General features: G+C 42.6%; 1 protein-coding gene across 3 annotated transcripts in view; it reads right to left on the bottom strand.

The window, feature by feature from the left end:
• The window catches only part of DIP2B (disco interacting protein 2 homolog B), a 71,589-nt gene extending 50,497 nt beyond the window's left edge, over positions 1–21,092 (bottom strand). For all 3 annotated transcript variants that reach the window (XM_076360596.1, XM_076360597.1, XM_076360598.1), the window contains exon 1: positions 20,907–21,092. In XM_076360596.1, the coding sequence (XP_076216711.1) occupies positions 20,907–20,994 (88 nt within the window). In that variant the 5' untranslated portion in view covers positions 20,995–21,092. The remainder of the gene's footprint in view (positions 1–20,906) is intronic.
• Between the last annotated feature and the right edge of the window lie 705 nt (positions 21,093–21,797).

Raw genomic sequence — 21,797 nt, 5'->3', positions numbered from 1 at the left:
ACACAGCGCTGTTCACACAAAGTATTCAGGTATGGAAATGCAACTCTGACCTTCCTTTAAACACAGCGTTAACAGAGCACTAACCTAGTTGGCATGTCGTACTGCACGGTAGCACAGTAATTATGTATTTCCAGACGGGAAAATGCTATTCCAAATCATAGTGCAATGAGCTCGATGACTATGCATGACGAAACAAAGATATCTTGATGACAGCTTTAGCACTTAAAAGATCACTCCCCAAACAAAAATCAATTAAAAAAAAAAAATCAATCATAAGAATGAATTTTTCAAAACTAAAGAGGCGAGACATCTATTGCGACATGTTTTCCCACACGCTTCCTACCCTGGCCTTCCCAAAGAGGTAGTACCAAGTGTGTATTCGTAAGGATGTCACTCCCATTTCACAGAAAAAAGCAGCAGAGAAAGTGAGAGCAAAATACCTTGGTTTTCCCAAAGCACTGAAATCTGAAACACAACCCCCAGTCATTTTACAGCATTAACAAGTGCTTACTCTAGGATAGTTACTATTAAACAGTATTAGTCACCATAGTAGGATTCCACTACTTAAAGTTAAAGCAATACAATTATTAATCTTTTACCCAGCCTCAAATTAGTGTGCAACACTAGTAATTTGACTTACAGAAACTCCCACCATATTCCAGAAGCATACCTGACAAAAAGACAGGAGGCAGACTCAGCGAGCAGCTACGAAACTCTTCTTGGTTTTGCTATTCATTTCTTTCAAACCCGACTAGTGGGAACTAAAGCACTTTGTTAAATAACCTTAAACCTGCTCTGCATATGGTAATTTAAAATAACCCCACCTCCATCCCAAACACAGTTCTACAAAACCAGAGCTATATTCAAGTTAATGGGAGGCTGCCCGATGGAGCAATCCTTGCTGTGTACAAGCCCAGGAGTCTGTACAGGCTCCTCTATGCAGAGACCAGGCCATCTTTTCTGGATTGAAGAGTACAACCCATTCAAGTTGGTTACAAGCTTGGGAAACCAGATTAAAATAGAAAGAGCGGAAGAAAAATGCACTGTACAGCATGGCATAAGAAGCAGATTTCAGGCTCTGAGCTCAGTACGGGCTGTGTTAAGCTTTCAGTTATGTTTACATCAGCAACCGTGGCTTCTTGAGGAATTTCACTGCTAAGGAAACCATGTTGGCATGTCACCAGCAAGCCTAAGAAAACCCATTATTCTGTCAGCTGCAATGCTCTTTACAAGAAAGATCATGCAAGGAACAACTTCTGTTCGGGGCTCTTTCAGCATGCTAAAGAAGAGTCAATGTCTGCTTCAGAAGCACTTTGTTCAGAGGCTGGATAGCAGGATGTGGCAAGATCCTTCTTATGTGAAAGCCTTTAAGCTGCGCGGAAGATCAAAATAATGGGCAAAACATACTCTAGCAGCAAACATGAGAACCCTCATAGCACAGCTCAACGATCCAGCTGCATGTTGCAAATCCACCACAAAGTTACTGAACTTAGCTGCTTCAAGGGAACATACGCACCTCTCCCAGCACATCAAGTCCTCCTAATTCTCACACTAATAGCTCTTTAAAGAGAATGACATTCAATTTTTGGTACAAAGCGGCCCTCGCTCTGTCTGCCTTTAAGTAGAAAAAACATGTTATTATCATAAAGAGAAGGAACGGTCAATCTCAATTTGCTGGCCTTGTTATGCAGGATATTGCAATATCAGACAGATATTTCTGTCATTCCAAAATGGCAAGATCTAACACATGGATTTTTCTTGCCTTGTATCAGTACATCACCGCTGTCATAAAATATTTTCACAAAACCGTGAGAACAAATATCCTTCCTACATTGACACCAGTGGACCTTGAACCTAAAGAAACAGGCTTAAAAGTAAGAAAGATCTTATTCAACAAGCTATCTCCAAAACCACAATTACTACTTACAGTGAATTTTCCTACTGTGGCCCCTCTAAGGGTGCAATACTTCCTTTTCCAATTTAAATAAACTGAATTCTCAAATGTCTTACTTGTAGAGGGAAGGAAGTATGGAGAAATCAGTAGGATTATTTAAGAGCACACAGTCAGCAGCTTGACAAAAAGAGAAAGAATGCAAACAAAATGAACAAAAGAGCTTACCAAAAAAGATATTGCAGTTACAGACATGATTTAGTTTGAAAACTTAAATATTTGACAGCAAATTAATATAGGAATTATTTACAATACAATATGCTTCCAAAATATTGTGTGTTTATTACAGAATTTGTCACTGCAACCTTGTTAAAAAGCTGCTTCTGAGGTCACATTTTCTCGTCAAACATTCACATAACCAAACTCTACGTAAGAAAATTTCTATCTTGTTAATTTTTCATTAGTGAAAAATAAAGCAGACGATAACAGCGGAGTAATCACAACAAATGACTCCAAAACACCTTGCTTGAAATTCTCAGTGAGTGGGGAATTGAGGCTCCCAGTAAAACAAAAAACAGAGGATGACACAAAGCTTTGGACAATCGCTGCTTTGTTTGCACAATAACTACAATCTCCACAGCAGTCTAGATAGAGAGGCTGAGAAAACATCTCATCTGAATTCCTCCCTGGCCTCGGTCTACCTAGGCCAGTATTTCCGTAAAGATGCTTTAGTATTCTGAATTGCTCAGAAAATCTGACAGCACTCGCTCCTCTCTGAAAGGTAAGCTCTTCTCATTACAGCAAGCATCCTCTCAATAGGCCAACGACCAGTTCTGGCGTGGTCTGATCTACACACAAAAGTAACTCCCTTCTGGAAAAGCAAAGCTATCACCATGAGACCGATTAAAGCCTAATAATCTCACTGACAGAAGCCTCGTGAAGAACAAATTGGACAGCTTCCAGCAACACTGTCTCCGCTTTAGAGGACTGCAAAATAGGGACTGGCCCTAACACAATACGTATGACACTTGTAATATTAATGAGTCAGCCCTCTAACTACACACAAGAGCTGAATATCAATGAAAAAGGAAGCAAGTTTTACATCTGGCACCTGGCATGTTGGAACAGCAAGCAAATACTGCTTTGCTGGATAAGCAAACACCTAAACACAATTACTCTCCAAATTGTTCTATTTGATTTTGACGCTTCTGCACTCTGTTCCCACAAAGGCCAGAGACATTTGATACAGGAGAAATAAACTCATTGTGGTTTATTTATAATAAAAAGGGAAGAAAAACAAACATGTTCCTCTAGAAACGACACAGCTTTCAGCAAGTAAATGAAAACCTCCCGTTGGCAAATTCAGCATTAAAGTATTAAAAGACAGAGTTAGCTGTAAAGAAATTCTTTTAAACAACAGATTGACTGACCCAGCAAACACTAGCCAACTGGAAAGAAACATTAACTGGTAAACAAAAACGGCCTCCGCCAGAGGCCAGAATGCCGACTGCATTTCCCCTTTGTTTCCATCTTGAATCAGGAACACCAGATTTCAGGAGGCTCAAAGTGGGACTCGGTCACAGCTCAGAGGGCTGTCAGCTGAAAAGCATAAACTCCTGCGCAGGCCTAATCAAGAATTTAGTGAGCACAATGCAAAACAACTATGAGCTTGTGTACTGAAGGCAGCTGCACAGTCAGAGCGAAAAAAACCAATCAATCTCTAAACTGGTTCCAAGTGTTTTTCAGGCCAAATTATCTCCTGCACTGAAAGGCAACCTACCTGCACCAGATCTGCCCTCACATCATGTGCTCTTCACTTGAACAAAATATTTTGAATGTGGAAGAGAAGAAACTTTATTTCTAGTAACAGGTAAAAAATTCATGGCGTATTTGTGCTAACAAGCTGCAATCTCTCCAAGATCAAATTTACCATAAAAATGGGTCAAAAATGACGAAATATCATTTATATAAACTTCTAAACACATAACAGCAGTGTAAATAACCGCATTTCAGCCCTAACCAAGTGAAAGTTGAATACTTCCTTGTCACCAAAACACCCATGTTGGCACTGCTTGCTTGCATGAAAGCAACACAGGGCTCGAGCTGAGAACAGAATGATTTCTGTCATGGCAAAATCACGTCGAGATTCAGAAGTTCAATGTCAGTGTCTCGCTCTGTATGGAGCGGAGCGAGAGAACAAGCAGTAGCAGAGTACATGCCACTGAGGGTTTCTTTGAAACCTGCTACTCCCCACACAGCACAGCTGAATGCATCCATGTTTTTCACTGGAGAGTGACAATACAGACTGGTCTTTATGGGCAAGAAAAAGTATTACTTGGATGTGATACAGGATTTGCCTGGCTGGACTCTAGCTGGAGAAAAGGAAAAACTGCTGGATCTATTTTACGGTTAAGTTTATGGCAAAGTTACTTACAGAACAGGATGAGCTTCTTGAAAGTATTTCAGTCATAAATCAAAATAAATAAAACCACTTTCCATATTGTAAGTTAATCAGAATGCTCTCTCAAGTTGTCCTCACATACACTACCACAGGGAAGAAAGCCTGACAAATCTGCTAAAAGCTTTAAAAAGCCTAAATTAAATATTAATACTCTGAAAACGATGAAGCCAGCACAAAAACACGTCTCCTTTGCCACTCCAGTTCTGTATAGCCCAGAGCTAGAGATGAAAGATTTCTTGCAAACAGCGATGCCTAGATGGAATTATGAATAAAACAGAAAAAACCCCAAGCTATAGCTGTACAGGTTGGGAACTGCAAGCTGCCTGAAAAAGCAACAACCAGCAAAATGTATTCACAGTAAACTAGTAACAACAGTTAATTGTTATAATGCCAGCTAATGAAGAGCAGAGACAAAAGGTTATCAACACTGCATTGGCCTTACAGTTAGGTTTAGCATGATGAGAAAAACTTGGGCTGAAGATAAAGTTAGAATCGCTCCCTTCAAAGTCCCACTTTTGATGCACGTGCATATTCAGAACACTCATCTTCAAGCTAGGTACCTGGAGAGACAAGCACATTAAGAGCAATACATTCAACTTCACTTCAGAATTGTGCTTTGACTCTAACTAACCTCATGACAGAAATCTCCATGAAGTAGTACACTGGTAGCACTGCCTTACAGTAGTTTAGGGTTGGTTGGTTTGGCTGGTTTTGATAGTTAGGTATTTTGTTGAGATGCTACCTTATTTTTCAGTTACTTAACAGAGAACTATTCCCCATTCCCTCCAATTTAAGGATGCTTGGTTGGTCAGGTCTTAATAGCAACCTGGAATGACTTGCCAAAAGCTCCCAAAAAATCTTTTAATTGAATGATGACATCAATTACTTAATTTTAATGAGGGTGAGATCATATTTTAATTTTTCATTCTGCAAAGGTGACTGTGCAGTTTCTCTCAGCAATAGCCAATCTCCCAGAATTACTTTAAATAACAAACTAACCTTTATTGCTTTATTTCCCACTAGCACTTAATTCTAACAGTATTAGCCTGTTTTTAACACTCTGCAAAAACACATGTAAGCCCTCCAACTTACTCATCTAAAACAGAAGCCCAAGACTTCGAACTCTCTGGTTCTCGCAGGAAAAACCCCTGAAGTGCTAGGTGATTTCTCTCCAGGCATGGACAGAGCTAAATTTAAGAATATACAACCCTAAAATGTCCAGAAAAAACCCAAACCAACAACCCAAAAAACCAAGACAAAACTTAACAAGAGCATCACCTCAAAAAGCAAGCTAAGAATTGAAGAGGGTGTTAAATTAGACTTCTCTTAGAGTCATTTGTGGGGACACAGAGGTCTCCAATTCCACATCTTGCCTGCTGAAGAAAACATGATGGAAGCCACAAATGAATGCAGGTACATAGGGCAGCTGCAGATGTTTGGCAAAGCTGCTGCTTCAGCCCCACAGTATGACCCTGACAAAGTTATCTGATGTCCATGACCTAATTCCACCCCTGTTTTGGCCGGTAAAGGAGGCAGGGACTTTCCAGGCCTCTCCCTCTAACTCAGTAACTGCAGGAGTCCCACCTCTTCTAAAACCTGAAAATCCTACAGAATACTGCAGTCTACCCATCCAGAGATCATCCTAATTGTAGTCTTGCTCCACTGGCTTACAATCCATTCCAGTATCTGTGCTCTCTACTGTCTTGCTCCAGCATGATCCATCATCCCTCTCCAGTCTATTCTGCATCATTCTAGATATTAGTTTACTTCCTCCTTGGTCACACAATCTTACGTTAATACGAGATCCTCCACCATACCACATGCTAACTTCCCCAGCCTTACCACTGAAGAGATGAGAATTTAACATTCCCTTTCATGTCAGTATTTCTGCTATAGATGACAACATAAAAAGTACTTGTATATGAACCATCTGTTACTACGCCTAATGGAGTCATAATCACTAGATATCAACCATTTCAAAGAGCACTAAAGTGTTTATAAAACCAGTGTGTCAATGTAATAATATTAACAGGGAGATGCTTGTATCTTTTTGATAAAGTATTATATTCACAGCAGGCTTTGCTTTCAACTAAAAAGACCAAAAATAATGGCCTTTTTATAGCAATCTGAAGCACCACAGACAGTACTACACAATTTAGGGGGATGGGGGGGGAGCAGGAATGGCTAAGGACGTGTTGACAGCAACAATTTAAGACCAGATATTCTGCCAAGAGAGAGAAACTAAAGAATTAAAGTCCAAATAGAAAGCTTACAATTAAGGAAAAACTCTGAAAATGGAGGACTGTAGACAACAGGCATCGGTTTGGATTGCTGCCCTCCAATTTGTTCAGTAAGACTTGTCTGCTGACTCCACATGTTTCATGTAAGTAAAATTCGTGCCATGCTACATAACAGTCTCTTAAGAGAAATGATGATGTTTGGGAAATAAAGCAACCACTTCTCTTCAATATCCATTGTACAATAGGATCATTTCTTCTTAAGCATTGGGCATTCTAGAAGCGTAAGACAGTACTGTACAAAAAAATACAGAAACAAAATAAATTCCCTGGGGTATCCCAGCTTAGATCTTCCTACCAAATACAATGCTGACCTGCCTTTTCAGTGACAGCTGATCTGGAGCACCCATAAAAAATACCTTGTAGGCTGTAGTACCTCAGACTATTCAAGAAACTCTGGAGAGATGTTCTCTCTAGCCCTAGCTAATTCTGCTGGAGGAAGACACAACAAAATTTCTCCTGAAACCCCAAAATCGCACTCGAGTAGCTACCATCTCCATGAAAATACACAAACACATAGAAGCCACAAACGCAGGATGCGCTCACAACCTGACACCTTCATCACAGTTCTCTGAAGCATGATACTTGTATCAGTTGTGCTGTGCACAGATTACGATTATTTCACATTAAAAGCTCTAAAAGGAAAAAAAAACCAAACAGTCCAGAAACGTAGTCTGCAGAAGTCAACCACTCAACTACAGCAGACAGTACCGTACCTAGCAGTCCTGATGAGACTGGCGTAACAGCTATAAATCACTCCAAAACCTTCTTTTCACGCAGAGGAAAGGGAAATGGCAGAGCAGCACAGATTTGAGAGTGAAAGCGTGCCTGTTTCTAATTTGCTTGCTTGCACTGGTTTAAAATTGACATTTATTTTGATACTTGATTTCATCTCTCCTTTTTATTTCAACACACAGCAAGCTGAGAATGAGGAATTTATCATATGGAGAAACCAGTCATCACAGAGGCAGACACCTTTCCCAGAGGTAATGCAGCAAAGCCTGACCACTGGAGACATCTCCTTCCTTGTGATCAGAATGAAGTCACGTACGGGCTCTGAGCAGTTCAATAAGAGACCGGTTTTGCAAGTGTTCTTGCGCAGAAGATACTTTCCTCATGGTTTAGTTTCAACAGATGGGTTAAGTGCTATACTGAAAGACCCACAGGATGAAAATCCTGAGAATTAAGCACAAGATCTTAGCATTCAAACACAACAACCAGGGCCTAAAGAGCTAATGTAGACTGACGTGCAAAAGTGTGCAATCATTTCCATGCGGCTGCCTTCATCTTCTTTACATATGAGGCCAAGAAAGCCCCTGGGGCTGTACTAGTGCCTAAATGGGCACAGGTTTCCTTTAGTCTCTAACAAAGGCTTTAAGCAATTGGCAAGCTGCCCTAGCCTAGCTGCCTTCTTCCTTTTCATATGTGCCTCCATCCATAGATAACGCAGGGAGGCTTTGAATTTGCACCCTGCACAATCAGAAGTAAAAGATATCACAGGAAACCCAAGTCAGCTTTTCCCCTCCATGAGGTAACTCCCTGGAACAACCAGCACAGTCTTTTTCATTTACGTATCTAACAGTATGTAACACTTAAATAGCAGACAATATGTTCAAAGCTCAAACATTAACTGGTTTAGTGAGTTAGGAAGAGAGATGCCGTCTGCAATTGCTTGGGGCAGAATGCGCTGAAGGAGCAGAAATCTACCTTTCAACTAGGAATCTATGAAACAGGTTCAAACAATCCCTTTAAAACGTGGAAACAATCCAACAACTGCTAGCTTCCTCCAATGTGACAACAAGTCTTGGAGACTTTTTGTCACATTTCACCCACAGAAAATTTAAGCTATTCTTGATAGCAGAATTACAGAAAAAAGCCAGCTCTTACATCTCCCAGATCTCTCCACTTCACTAGTTCCTTTCATTCTTCCTTTCTTGGACTAACCTGCAGGCTATCCTCTCATGATGTCAAGTATTCAACAGCAATACTGTTAATTTTTTTAAATCTGTCAGCTCCTCAATCCAGACCCCAAGACAGACCCATGAGCAGCTGTACCAGCACAACCGAGAGGTTGTCACTTTGCACGGCAAGAGCAACAGAAAGTAGCAAACACGCTCCAAGCTGTACAGTTGCCAGATCTTTCATAATCTGAAGCCAAACTCAATTCTAATAGAAGACTATTTACTCCTTCCCCAGTTCTCCATGCCAAGTCTTTCCTTTTATCCTTCTGCCCAAACAGTTCTGTCTCTGCTGGAAAAGGAGTGTGCCTGCAGTGCTGTACAACATGTCTGTGTCTTTCACACCATTTTATTGTTCACAGGAAGGTATTCTGTAATTTTAAACAAGAGAACATAAGTAGTAATTATTTTCCTAAGAGAAGAGGCCAAGTTGCCATCCTGCATGGCATGGAGAACTTTGTCACCATCATCTACCTTACTGCGTGCCCCCCTCCCTTGTTGCTTTGCTGAATCCATTTAAATCTCTAGAACGCAAAAAAAAAGAAAGCATCACCTTTGCTACAGACTCAATGTAGATGAGAGCAAGCCTGCATAAATAAGCCCCTGAAGAGCTGCCAGTACATGAACCTTTATTTCTATTTGTCTTTCCCCATCAGGTTCAACACAAGAAATTACCTTCACATCCCAGGGAAATGAATGGATTGAATATCATGAGCTGTCACACTGCAACACCAATAAACCGAGAAGGATTACTGCAGGTAAGTGTGCATAAGACAAATCTCTCAAACTCTTTCGAGCCAGAGGATCACATTTCATAGGCCACATACAAAGCCCAAAGGATAGCAGTCAGTACAAAAGAACAATGCAAGGCAAATGGTACGTGTTTGGACAAGAACCAAAAAACAAACCCTAACCTCTGTTAAGAAGCCCTTGGAATTAGTGACAGCCACACTCAACAGACAAGGCTTCAGGCCCCCCCTTTACGGGAGCTACAACAGAAGAATCCGAATCAGAGGAGGGAGGCAGGAGAAGGGTCGAAATTTTCTTTTTTCTTCAAGTCTCATCTGAAAAAAAGCTTTGTTCAGATTTATTAAAAATCAGCTTATCCACCATGAAAGAGGGAAGAAAGACACATGCTATTAGGTAAGTAATTACCTAGTAAGACACATGACAGCAATCGTAGATCATCAAGTATGATTTTGCTAGATCCAAATGCTTTTCTTTACGGTTTCCATGCTATAACTGGCTACTACTAAAAGTGTTCTACCAAAGCGTTGTACAACAAACGACATTCTGATACACAAAAGAAAGGGTAATTTCATCTTCCTGTTTGCTGTTCTAGCCAGACTTTTTTTTAAAGGCCTACTGCAGAAAGAATTGCCTTGAAAGCCTTCCAAGGCAACACCAACTCCAAGGTTTTGTATTTTTCTGATTTTGGGGAAATATGAGAGCAAATTAAACATGCTCTAGCACAGGCATCCATGTCTCTGGTCAAAATTACTAAAACAATGTTTCTAAGTCTTTAACACTAGTGGCAACTAGCCCTACACAATTTTTACATGCTGCAATTTTAAAACAGGACTTAACAAGTAAAGTGTATCAAACAGAAGAATAACTAAACAGAACAGCAATGTTTGTTCACGGTTTCTAGGTGTGGCTGCAGCCAAGACATAATAGGATTATTTATATCTGACTCATTTGCTTTGTCTTCATCCATTATTCTCCCTCTTTGGGACTCAATAATTGACTTTTTTCTGCACCATAGGACTTTTTAAATTCAGGACATTTTCCAGAGGGACTCAAGAATTTAAAGCAGAGAGAAGAAATTCCACAAATACAGTTGGTTTACATCAATATGCATTCAACAAAACATACTATCACTGTCATAGCTAAACTCAGATTACCTGAATGTGTAGAAGAACATGCAAACTCCCAGCACACTGTACAGACATCCATTTACTAGTTATCAGACTGTGTATTTCAAAGTCTCTTCCTTTGTTAGTGATAATGCACCCTCATCTACGGAGCAGAGGGCTGAGTGTCAAAAGATCTCAGATCTGCCCCCGGCTCTGCTGCTGGTTTGTGTGACTGAGCAGCTCACCTCACCTCTGGGCATCTCAGCTTCCTGTCTGTGAACTGAAAATAACAATACTTCCCCCTTTTCACTGTAGCAACTTCCAATCCAAAATTGCGTAAGTATGGATGGTTTCATTCCAATTACAATAAGAATTGGTTTTTTTTAATCCACAAGGGATCACTTAAAATTCCTGCCCTAAGAATAAACACAGGTCTTAGTCTCAAAAAACATTTACATGAGCACTTTACTACTATGAGATCTACTTTTTGCTAGCACAAGACAGGCTGAGTCTTGTGTTGTTCAGTATTTTTTTCAGGATTGCCACAGAAGCTTAAAAAGCTGTATCAAAATAATTTGTAATTTGGTTACCTGCAAACGCTTTCACTGCTTATGAATGAAGTAAATGGTCCAGTATTTTTTAAGAAACAAAGCTTACATTCCTAAAAGTTTAATCAATTGCCCTCTCCAGTTTGCCAAAGTTCACAGCTTTACAAAATGCAGAGCTGAGGCGCCTGCGCCCTCCAAGATGGAAAAGAGTAAGGTGCTAAGAGGTGAGAGTATCTTGAGCCAACGCTGCTGCCAAAGGCTTTGTTATGAAACCAGGACTGCAGTTCTTGATGACACGCCATAGGAATATACATGCTTCTCTCCAGCTTAGAGACACAGTAAGGAGTCAGCTGAAGCAAACTTTTCAGCAACACCCTTCTCCTTTCACACACACAAACAGCACCGCAAGAAGCCCTGCATTTATCCAACCAAATGCCATCAGTACCTTGCTAGAACCACCCCTATGGGACATGAAACGATCTTTTTTTTTTTTAATGTCAGAAATGGAACACCTTTAATAGGCATCTTCTGCTTATATTCAATTAAGGAAAAAAAAAAGACAGCATAGTTTAATAAGCTGCAGATCTGTTTATTCCTCTACCAGAACTGCTGAGGATTAAGGACCTTTTATCTCCCGCTCAGATCACCTGACTCAGCTTCTCCATCACATGGTGAATAATCACAGGCTGGAATTTGCCATGTCACTTCCCAGCTCCTCGGAGAAACTCTCCTTCTCCTTACCACAGTGACAATGCACATTGTGAGCAGGAATGTCAGCTGCTGCTATGCAGCACAAAACCATGCTAGCTGCACATCTTGCCTTCTTGACAGAAAGGCAAAGAGTGACCTTTTACAACTGTGTGTTAACTTTGCTCATACCTCTTTCTAGAAAGCAAGCAGAAAACTTTAAAGCCTTTTCCCCTCCTCAGGGTTTCTTTTGGCTGGTCAGCTTATCTATGTGTTCACTGTTTCCAGAGAAGCACACAAAGCTTCCACAGTGGGTAATTACAGCGAAAGGTGATGATGAAGACGCAACCACTAGGCAAAGAAAACAGTCTTATCAGGACATCCATACTGACATACATGCATTTGCTGCTGTGCTCAGTGAGCAAATTACAGTATTTCCAGAAAAGGTGCTTCATATTGAAATGGCTCTTCATGTCAAAGATTAATCAGCACTCTAAATGAAGAGTTGATGCATTAAAGGTACAGGTGGGACAGCAGGCAACACAAAACCTTCTTTAACACATCCTCATCTGACTACCCTTTCTGGAACGGTGGCTGTGCAGCTACGGAATGAAGCCACGCATGCAGGATAGGACCTGAAACCAAGTATTTCAGCTCTCAGTCTGGTGCTTTATCTGCTGTATCATTCCCACTGTAGATCACACCCTTCCAATTTATGGCCAACCAAATGCCCCATCACAACTTATCTTGTCCGTACGTTCCAAACTTAGCACTTCTGTAATCTCCCATGGCTTGCCCCACACAAACAGTTTGTCTTCCTGGTCACCCCTTCCCACTCCCAGCAGCACAGCTCGACACCCCACCCAGTCACCCACAGTCCATCCTTGCGGCAACCACAGTAATGGCTCATATGGAAAATTATTAGTGGGAAAACACTTATACTTAGCTTCCTGTAATGAAATTCAGCAGCTCAGAAGGAGAAGCTGGAAGTATCACATGACAATCAATTCCCAACAGAACAATGGGCTTTGTCTGCACAATGGAGATGTGTGTGGCTGCAATGACAGTGGTGTCTTCCCTCTGTGCAGGGGAGCTCTATCAGGAGAGGGGTAAAGCAGAACTTCCTCCAGCAAGTTACCTATGCTCCTCCCAGAGAAATTTATTATAAACTTGTATTAGAGGAACACCAACATTGTTATTCCTAAATAAGTTTCTTAATGCAAAGTGAGCTACAACCTAGAAATACATACACTAACTCCTCCTCTTTGCAATTTATGCTTTATTTCCAACAATAGGATGGTTTAATTCTCAAACTCCTTTAGGACTAACGTACAGGAACAACATCCCTGTTAAGAGCAAAAGACAGGAAAAACATCCCAAACAATTCTTTTCCACCGCTGCACTTTAGATCTGGTGTTTGACATCAGGTCCTGATCCCAGAGGCAAAATGGGAGTGCTTTATCCACTAAGTCAACCAGCTCCCACGGCTATAGCCATCCTAAATGGAATGCATTATTCCTGCATTAAAACATATGTTTTTCAAGGCAGCTAGCCATCCGGCTGTTCTGAGAGAGATTACAGAAGACCTAATTTTATCAGGCAGGGATACAATTCTCCTGGTTGTTTTTGCTCCCTAGGGACACGGAGCTGGTGAAAGCAGGTCGCCTGACTGCTGGGGAACAATTCTGAGAGGCTCAGTTGCTGATCACTGAGGCAGTAACTTGCAGCCTGGGTTCCCAAAATATAGTAATGCATGCCCTGTAGGCTCTGTGGGCTCCCATCCCCATGGAATTCAAAGTCTAGAAAGACTTAGTTTGTATCAGCAATTCTCAAGTCAACAAGAATTAGAAAAAGTTTATGTTGGCAGAGAAGTGCTAAAACTTTAAGCAAGCTTTTTTTTTTTTCCTTTTTCTTTTAATCAGCTTAAGTTACACTAAATAAGGTGTTTGCTTACAAGAGCAGCAAGGAAAGTTAAGTACTATTACATTGACTATCTTCGCTATAAACATAATCTCTCCTGCCTGTGTTTATTCTAAGTAGAGTTTCAGAAACTCTCAGCTTTGAAGTTTGAAAAAAATGCAAGCTGATAGAAATAGGCATTTTACTCAAAAAAAAATCCAGGCGAGAGTAACTGTCCTGGTTTCGGCAGGGATAGAGTTAATTTCCTTTCTAGTAGCTGGTACAGTGTTTTGGATTTAGGATGAGAACAAAGTTGATAACACACCGGTGTTTTAGTTGTTGCTAGGTAATGCTTACACTAGCCAAGGACTTTTCAGCTTCCCATGCTCTACTGACTGAGGAGGCTGGAGGTGCACAAGAAGCTGGGAGGGGGCACAGCCAAACTGGCCAAAGGGACATTCCATACCATGTGACGTCATGCTCAGTACATAAACTGGGAAAAGCTGGCCGGGGGGGCCGCTGCTCGGGGACTGGCTGGGCATCGGTCAGCGGGTGGTGAGCAATTGTGCTGTGCATCACTTGTTTTGTGTATTATTATTATTATTATCATATTATTATTATCATTTTATTTCAATTATTAAACTGTTTTTATCTCAACCCACGAGTCTTTCTAACTTGTGCTCTTCCAATTCTCTCCCCCATCCCACCGGGTGGGGGGGAGTGAGCGAGCGGCTGCGTGGTGCTTAATTGCTGACTGAGATTAAACCACGACAGTAACAAAATCGAGCATTGGCAAACGTTATTGAGAATGAGAAATACAGGTGTGAGGCTTTTCCCAAGACTTTTCATCAAAATGTAATGGGAAAATTCATGTAGCAGATGGAATGCTGCTGCCTGCAGAGCATCCGTTAGCTATAAATCACTGTTTCCTCAACACATGGTGCAAATTTAAGAGTCTTCCATTCTAATTAATAGAATGAGACATCCTGGCCTGATGACTCTTCCCTGATTTCATAAGCTCCAAGAAAAAATTTGGATTGAATCAACCTCAACAGAGGAATGCTTCAATTCCTCTCTCTATTAATTCAGTCCAAAAAGCAGCTGAGCAACTCACTGAGAGATTCAGGAAATGCTTTTTATAACTTTGAGACATACAGTTTAAAGAAAACCATTTTAAGAAATATTCTGAACATTGTATTTGAAACAAATGAAAACAGGATACTATTCAGCTTCTGCTTGCACCTCTGGGACTTCTCACCATTAGTTCACTCTCTGGCTTCTGAAACTTGCCACTGAATAAACATGATAAATCCAATGAATAGAAAGCTTCATGACAAAAACTAATCAGATAGAGGGAATCAGGAAGGAACCCATCACCCTTTCCACAACATTACCAATGAACTAGAAACACAAGGGGTCCTCTGCATACATACTTTCCTATGGAGCTCCAAGTATTGTCTAGTTAGATGCACGTTTGAAAGACCAGCAATCTGGCTCCGTGCAGTTATGCTGCCATCCATCACATTTACTACTTAGTATTTCATGCTACAGAATTTAGAATAGAAAACTGAAGACCAGTTATGTAGGACACCACAAAAAGAACACCAAATGCAGCTTTAGCACAGATGTGTCAGGCTAACAGGTCTGATTAACATTTCCAGCCTAAGGATCCAGCTGAAACTGCAAATACCACCCATACTAGAAGTAGTAAGAATCATAAAGACAAACTGGGAATCATTGCTACCAGATGTCCCCTCCACCCAACTGAGGAAAACTGGTTCTAACTCCAGCAAAGCTTCAGAGAAGCAATCAGGGAAGAGGTGGAGGACTCTCTTTAAAGCCTCTGATTTCCTCCTCTCCCCAAGGCGAAGGGTCAGAGCTGCAGCTTTTAAAAATAGCCCCAAACTCACTCATTTCCTAAGTATAAAAGGGACAACACAAAAATATGCACATTCTTTAACTCTCCTGGTTATTCTTTATTATACCAGCCTGGATGCTCCAAAACCCTTCCTTTTCTTCACCATGTTTACATGCTTCAATCACGCACCAACAGTAAAATCTACTCCCACTCACAGTAGCCAAAATATTTCTGTCAGCATTTGCGTTTAACTTACTTTCTCCAAGCCATTAATCATTTAAATCATTCTGCTTTGACCATCTGCATAGTAGAAATTTGTGATCATCTTATGGACCTTCCGTTTGATGCACTGGTGACAGATTTGTTACTTTGCTCCTCTTGATCATGACTTGAGCTGTATTTCCTTTTCTTGTGAGACACAGACATTACAAGGAACCCATGCGCTACCATGCTTGCATCACTTTTTCCTGGTTCGTAAGGCTTAAGAAAATACAGTATCCTCTGAAACGAAGGCTCTTATCAGAATCTTTGTAAAGCCAAACAAGGCAGGAATGATCATCTCTGAATTTGCGTAAACGGCTCCCTGTGACATGCTCCAAAAGGTTTTTTTATGCATTTCAAAGCACTGCCTCAGAACTGCACCTTTGTTGGCTGCATACAGGAAGACTGTGTCAAAGCCATACACAGATTTCTCAGCAGATTTGGTACCCATCAGCTGTCAGTCCTGCAGGTAAATTAAGGAAGCAACATAAAAGGTTTCCCATTACTAGTTTTGCCTAATGCAAGAATTGTGGGTGAGATGCTGCATAAATGCACAAAACCCACTGGTAAGTCCTGCTAGCTACAAGACGATCAGATCTGACTTGCCTATGTTCATAAGCTCTCCTTCAACCTTTTCTGTGCTATAGCCACAGTTCCCCTCTCAATGGTGGGGAAGAAACTAAGTGAAACCTTTCTGCTCACTCAGCAAAATCCACATAGCCAGTCCCTACTCGGACAATCACTGTCTTTGACTCTTCTCTAATCTATTTTAATTCTGCGCTTCAGCTACTTAATCTATAAAAAAGATCCTCACCTACTTTGATAGGCGTCTGGCAATCAAAAGAATGAAAACTGAAACGCACAATTTTTGAAAGAACAGAAAAATACCATGATTTCATACGAAATTTTCAAGCCAAACAAAATAAAGACTCTACCCACTTGCTTGAGTCAACATGTTTTCTTCCACTAAGGTTCTATCCTATTTGGCCGGCCTTCAGTCCTGCGTTTCAACTGTTTTGCTGATACTACTTTTTCCACACATGCCACCATCCTTGCTATTTCTTCAGCTTCTGAAAATCCTAATACAAAGCTCTCCTCTGCAGACTGAGCCTCAATTCTTCAGTAAGAGACAATCAGCTTTAAAAGGAACAAACACAGGTGCATGAAGCCATTCACAGAAACACCCACACAAAATCACAAACCAGACAGCCAAATGTATGTTTAACTAGAAAAGTAAACAGAAACCAGCTCCTTCTGTACATGAGGCAAGAGCAGTGATATGATAACCCTGTCACATAACACAGAATCGACTGAAATTACGTTCAAGGCCTGAACTGCTAAGAGGGGAATTCCTTGTTATTACTAGGTGGAGTCCCCCCCCGCCCCTTACCTCATACTTTCATAGATATCACAAGCTGAAGTTCACTCCACTAACATCCCTTTACTAGTTAAAAACGTCAGACAAGACAGAAACCATAGTCAAACAAAAACCTGCAGCCAAATAAGCTCTTTATGAGCACGCTTAACCCTCTCAGACAAGCTGGCCCATACAGTGCGGCCTGGGAGACAGCTGTCCTACTTTCAAAGCAAAAAGCTCTTGTCGCACCACCATCTACGTCGCACCAAGAGAACAAACCTTACCACACAAGCAGTACAATAGGCTCATAACGTGGACTGTATACAACAAATCCACTGAACGTGCTTAATTAGAACCTTTGAATCTGGCTATTCCAGAGTTTCTGAGCTCTATTAACATAGCTGTGATGAGGTTAACGTGAGAGGAGCTGCTTGAAAATTTCACCCAAAGTAAAGGAGCACCTAGACATCCCCAAGCTGAGTGCTAAAGTGCTTTAATACTAACGTTTTCAGCTGAATATGGGATGAATTCAGACATTTACCTTGTCCTGTGAACTCATCAGCACACACTGCAAACATTTTAAGAAACAGCATCATATAGGGGATACAAAGTCACCTTCACGCACAGCTGCAATTCAACCCCAAAGGCATAAAACTGAGCTCCCGTACTTACAGAAATGTGAAAAGGGGGGTAAAAGTCTTCTTTAAAGTTAATATCCCTGGCACTTTTACTCATGAAAAAGAAGCAGATGCAAATGCAATGACAGCCCTTCCCATCATTAGTGATGCATAACGTGGGTGTTACTGACAGATGAAGAAAAGCACTAGAAAGAAAAAAACCCCAAAAGTGAAAAAAGAAGGAAAACACAAGTAATGAGCAGGTTCCAGGTTTCACACAGTTCCATGACCCAATTCACTGCTTACATACAGTTACTGTTATTTTAACATTTTTACTTAGAGGCAACAACACTGATCCCTTCTGTAAGGGAATGAGATGTCTCCGTAAGGTGTGATGTTTAAGATTTGGGTATAATGTACTTCATATTGATAGAAGACAACTGAATTCTTATCTACACTTAGAAATAAATGAGTTAAGAATCAAATCAATCACTGAGGCCAAATATAGACACACTTTAGTCTTTTATTAAGACTAAAAAAAAAGAACTGCAATTTCTGTTGATTAATAAACAATTACTGTCTCCCAAAACACATTCCACTATTTTGCTTAAACGTTTTAAGCGTACTCAGGAATGGGGCTACTGTTACTTCCATGCTGACCACAAGGCTCAGTAAGGAATAATTCAGGGATGGGAGAGGTATAATTAGTCCTGTTGCTCTGTCCGCACAGATTGTTCCTGAAGAAAGTCTCATGGCTCATCACTGCAAACTATGACTTCTATTTTAAGCATACGTTAAACTAATCCTGCTCCGCTTTGCATCCTACTTGCTGACACAGCACCTTTCACAAGCATAACGCCAGATAAGATTTTAATACTATATTTCCCCCATGTTGTTATAAATTCTCTACACTGTGGTGGTTAATGGTAATGCAGCCCCGCATAAAGCTCAGCACTCAACTTGTTTATGCTCCTAGCCTGCAGTCTCCTGCATCTGAAGCCTTCTTCCAAACAGTGCTCATGTGCTCCCCACCGTGAGATCATATATCAAGGACAGAGCAATCTCCCCATTCCTGCTGTCAGGGACCCCGGGCTACCTGTATGAACTCACTGCAGGCGCAGTTCCTCTCCTGTTCCAAAAGTGAGGTGTTCTTACCCAGAAAACCCGACAGAAACATTTACATAGTCAACAGTCAAGCCTAGAGACAAATAAAGCTGCAACAAGGGGGTGGGAAAAAAAGGATCAAGTGTTCTTATCTGAGCAACAACTAATCAGTTACACATGAAGCATTATTGCCATTTTTAATAAAATGCTTCTATTCAATATTGTTTACTATAAAGAGCCCATAGTTATATTCAGTTGAACAATGCACACATACGCCTTAGTCTTTAAGCTTAAGCCTCAAACTAGGGCGTATTTTTCAAGAACTATACAATGACATTACCTCACTGACTCACTCGGCTCCCTTACAGGTCAGACCTCAGTTATCTCAGCAACAAAATACTGTGAAATATGATTCCCAGAGCTTGGGGACACAGTCACACAAAATTCTTTGTACTCATGTTTTTTTGATAGAAAAAGTGATTTGCACAAACAAATTCATAACATGCATGTTAAGAAACTTGAGTATTAAATCCACAAAGGGGCAGTGGATTTTATAATCAGAGAATTACTTACATAATATAGAAAATTTCACTCTATAACACTGAAGTTTAAACTATTAGAGAAGTTTGTTAAAGATTAGCATGATGTCACAGCCAGCCATTCCAGCAAAGGGATTTAACTTTTTTTAAAGTTTGCAGTACAATATATTACAGGGTCAAACTATAATGGTCTTTCAGTATCACAAGAAACAAGTTTCAGAAAATACAAGCAAATACTTAAAACATTCAGCAAATTCTTAAAAGAAAAAAAAAAAGCTATTTCATATTATGTTTTGAGCAACACGAGAGATGTTCTTCAATCCTTTGTTATCACGGAGTACCCAAAACCAAACACCAGACAGTATTATTGCTTTAGTTAAATGTTTACAGAAAGTATATCTAAAAAACATTAAAAAAAAAACCCAAACAAACAACCTAGCTAACATTAAAAGTTTAATTACAAACAAGTTTTGTTAAGAAAGCCTCTCCATCTGGCAAAATATTGAGCACCGTATACCAGTGTGGGCAGTGGGGGCCGACAGCACCCAGGTCAGTAAATGAATTCCTAATCTTCAAAATAGTAAACAGGTCTCCTTTATACACTGCATGTTCTGGCACAAAGCAAGAGAGTAAAGAAAGATGTCACTGAAACTTGATTTTCCATAAGTTTTAATACTAGGAGATTATTGCAACCATGCAGTAAGCCCTCCCGAGAAACCACTGATCATGGCACCAAGTTCTGTACCCTGATGGAAGGAGGAAGTTTAAAGATATGCAAAACAGAGCTACCTGCTCTGCAACTTTCACCTCAGATCCATCCCTCGCGCTCCGGCTTCACAAGGGAACTTTACAACAAAGCTATATTGAGAACAGCATTTTAAGCACTAGGAAACAAAGACATACCCATGCAAAAAAGGAAACAAAAAAAGGCGCATGCTCTGTCCCGATTATGGCTACGCAAAAGAACTTATTCAGAAAGTGAAAAGAACACCGGGTATGTCTTCATTATGTACCCAAAGTTCCCTCATCTCTCCCACCCCAGGACCACTGGCTGTGCCCAGAGTTTCTCCTCCCCCCCCCCCCCACGTCCTTAGCTCAGAAACTACAGAGAAGAGGCCCCCAAGAAGGAAAACCCTCCCGAGGGGGATCACCTCCGACGAGCAAAGGGTCCCCCCCCGGGGTCAGGCGGGGGATCCCCCCCGCACACACAAAGCGCCCAGCACTCGTTCCCCCCCAGACACAACCCCACCCGCAGGCAGGGCCCTTCCTTCCCCCGCACCGCCGGCCCCCGCCACACACGGGCCCCCTCACCCTCGCCCGCCCCCCCCCCCATTCCCGGCCTCCTCACACGGAGCCTCCCCCACAGCCCCCCTCACACCCCGGCCTTCGCCCCGGGCCTCCTCTCCCACAAACCCAAGTCGAGCCTCACTCCTGCCCCCCGCCCCCACCCCAGCCCCCCCCACACGGAGGCTCCCCCGCCCGGGCCGCGGGAGGCCGTGGCGGCCGGGCCGGCGCCCCGAGGGCAGGGCAGGGCAGGGCAGACGGGATCCCGGCGCGGCCCGGCGCTCCTCACCTTCGGAGAGCTCCAGCTCCAGCTCGGCCAGCTGCTCGCGGACTTCGCGGGGCAGCGAGGAGACGCCCGCGGCCGCCGGCTCGGCCATGGCGGGCGGAGGGGAGGAGGAGGGAAAGCAGGTCCGGCCGCCGGCTCGGCGCGGCTCCGGCTCAGCGCCGGGGGCTCCGGATCGCGGGCGCAGCGGGAGCGGCCGCCACCTCCGCCATGCTGAGCCCCAGCGCCGCCGTCACGTGACGGGGCGGTGCGCCCGCCGCGCCGCGCCTCGCCTCGCCGCCGCGCGCCCCCCCGCGGCCCGGCCCCGCACCGCAGCCCCGCCGCTCGCCTCGCGCCCCCCGCCCGCTCCCGAACGGACCGGAGCCGCTCCGGCGGCCGAGATCCGCTTCTCCGCCGCCCGCAGCGGTGCGGCACGGCCTTAGGGAACGCCCCCTCAGCGGGACCACGAGCCCCCCTGCGCCCCTCAGGGGAGGCCGCCGCTTCCCGCGCTCCCCTCGGCGCGAGCCGCATCCCCTCAGGTGCCTCCAAAGGAGGGGAGGCCACCTGCGCCCCCCTCAGGGGAGGCTGCCCCTTCCCGCGCTGCCCTCGGCAGCTGCCGCCCCTCTCCTTCAGGGGCAAAGGCCTCAGAGAAGGGCAAAGAACAGCTGCAGTCCCCCACAGCCACCCCAAAAACCTGGCTCAGACGTAGCTGAAAACACCTTACAAAAAAAAACCCCACAAAAGCGTTTTCTGTCTGTCCTGTTCAAGAAGAAAGTTTACCTCAAACTGGGCTTCTCGGATAAGGCCAAGGTAGGCGTCTGCGACAGTTCCAGGAGGAGAGCAAGGTTACACAGCATCTCGGATCACTGTCATTGAGGTTCTAACCGCCTTCCTGGACACCCACAGCTCTACTAACTC

The sequence above is a fragment of the Aptenodytes patagonicus genome, chromosome 27 (assembly GCF_965638725.1).
Source record: "Aptenodytes patagonicus chromosome 27, bAptPat1.pri.cur, whole genome shotgun sequence".
In the NCBI taxonomy this organism is placed as follows: Eukaryota; Metazoa; Chordata; class Aves; order Sphenisciformes; family Spheniscidae; genus Aptenodytes; species Aptenodytes patagonicus.
The sequence above is the reverse complement of the archived record's forward strand: the minus strand, read 5'-3'. Positions and strand labels throughout refer to the sequence as shown.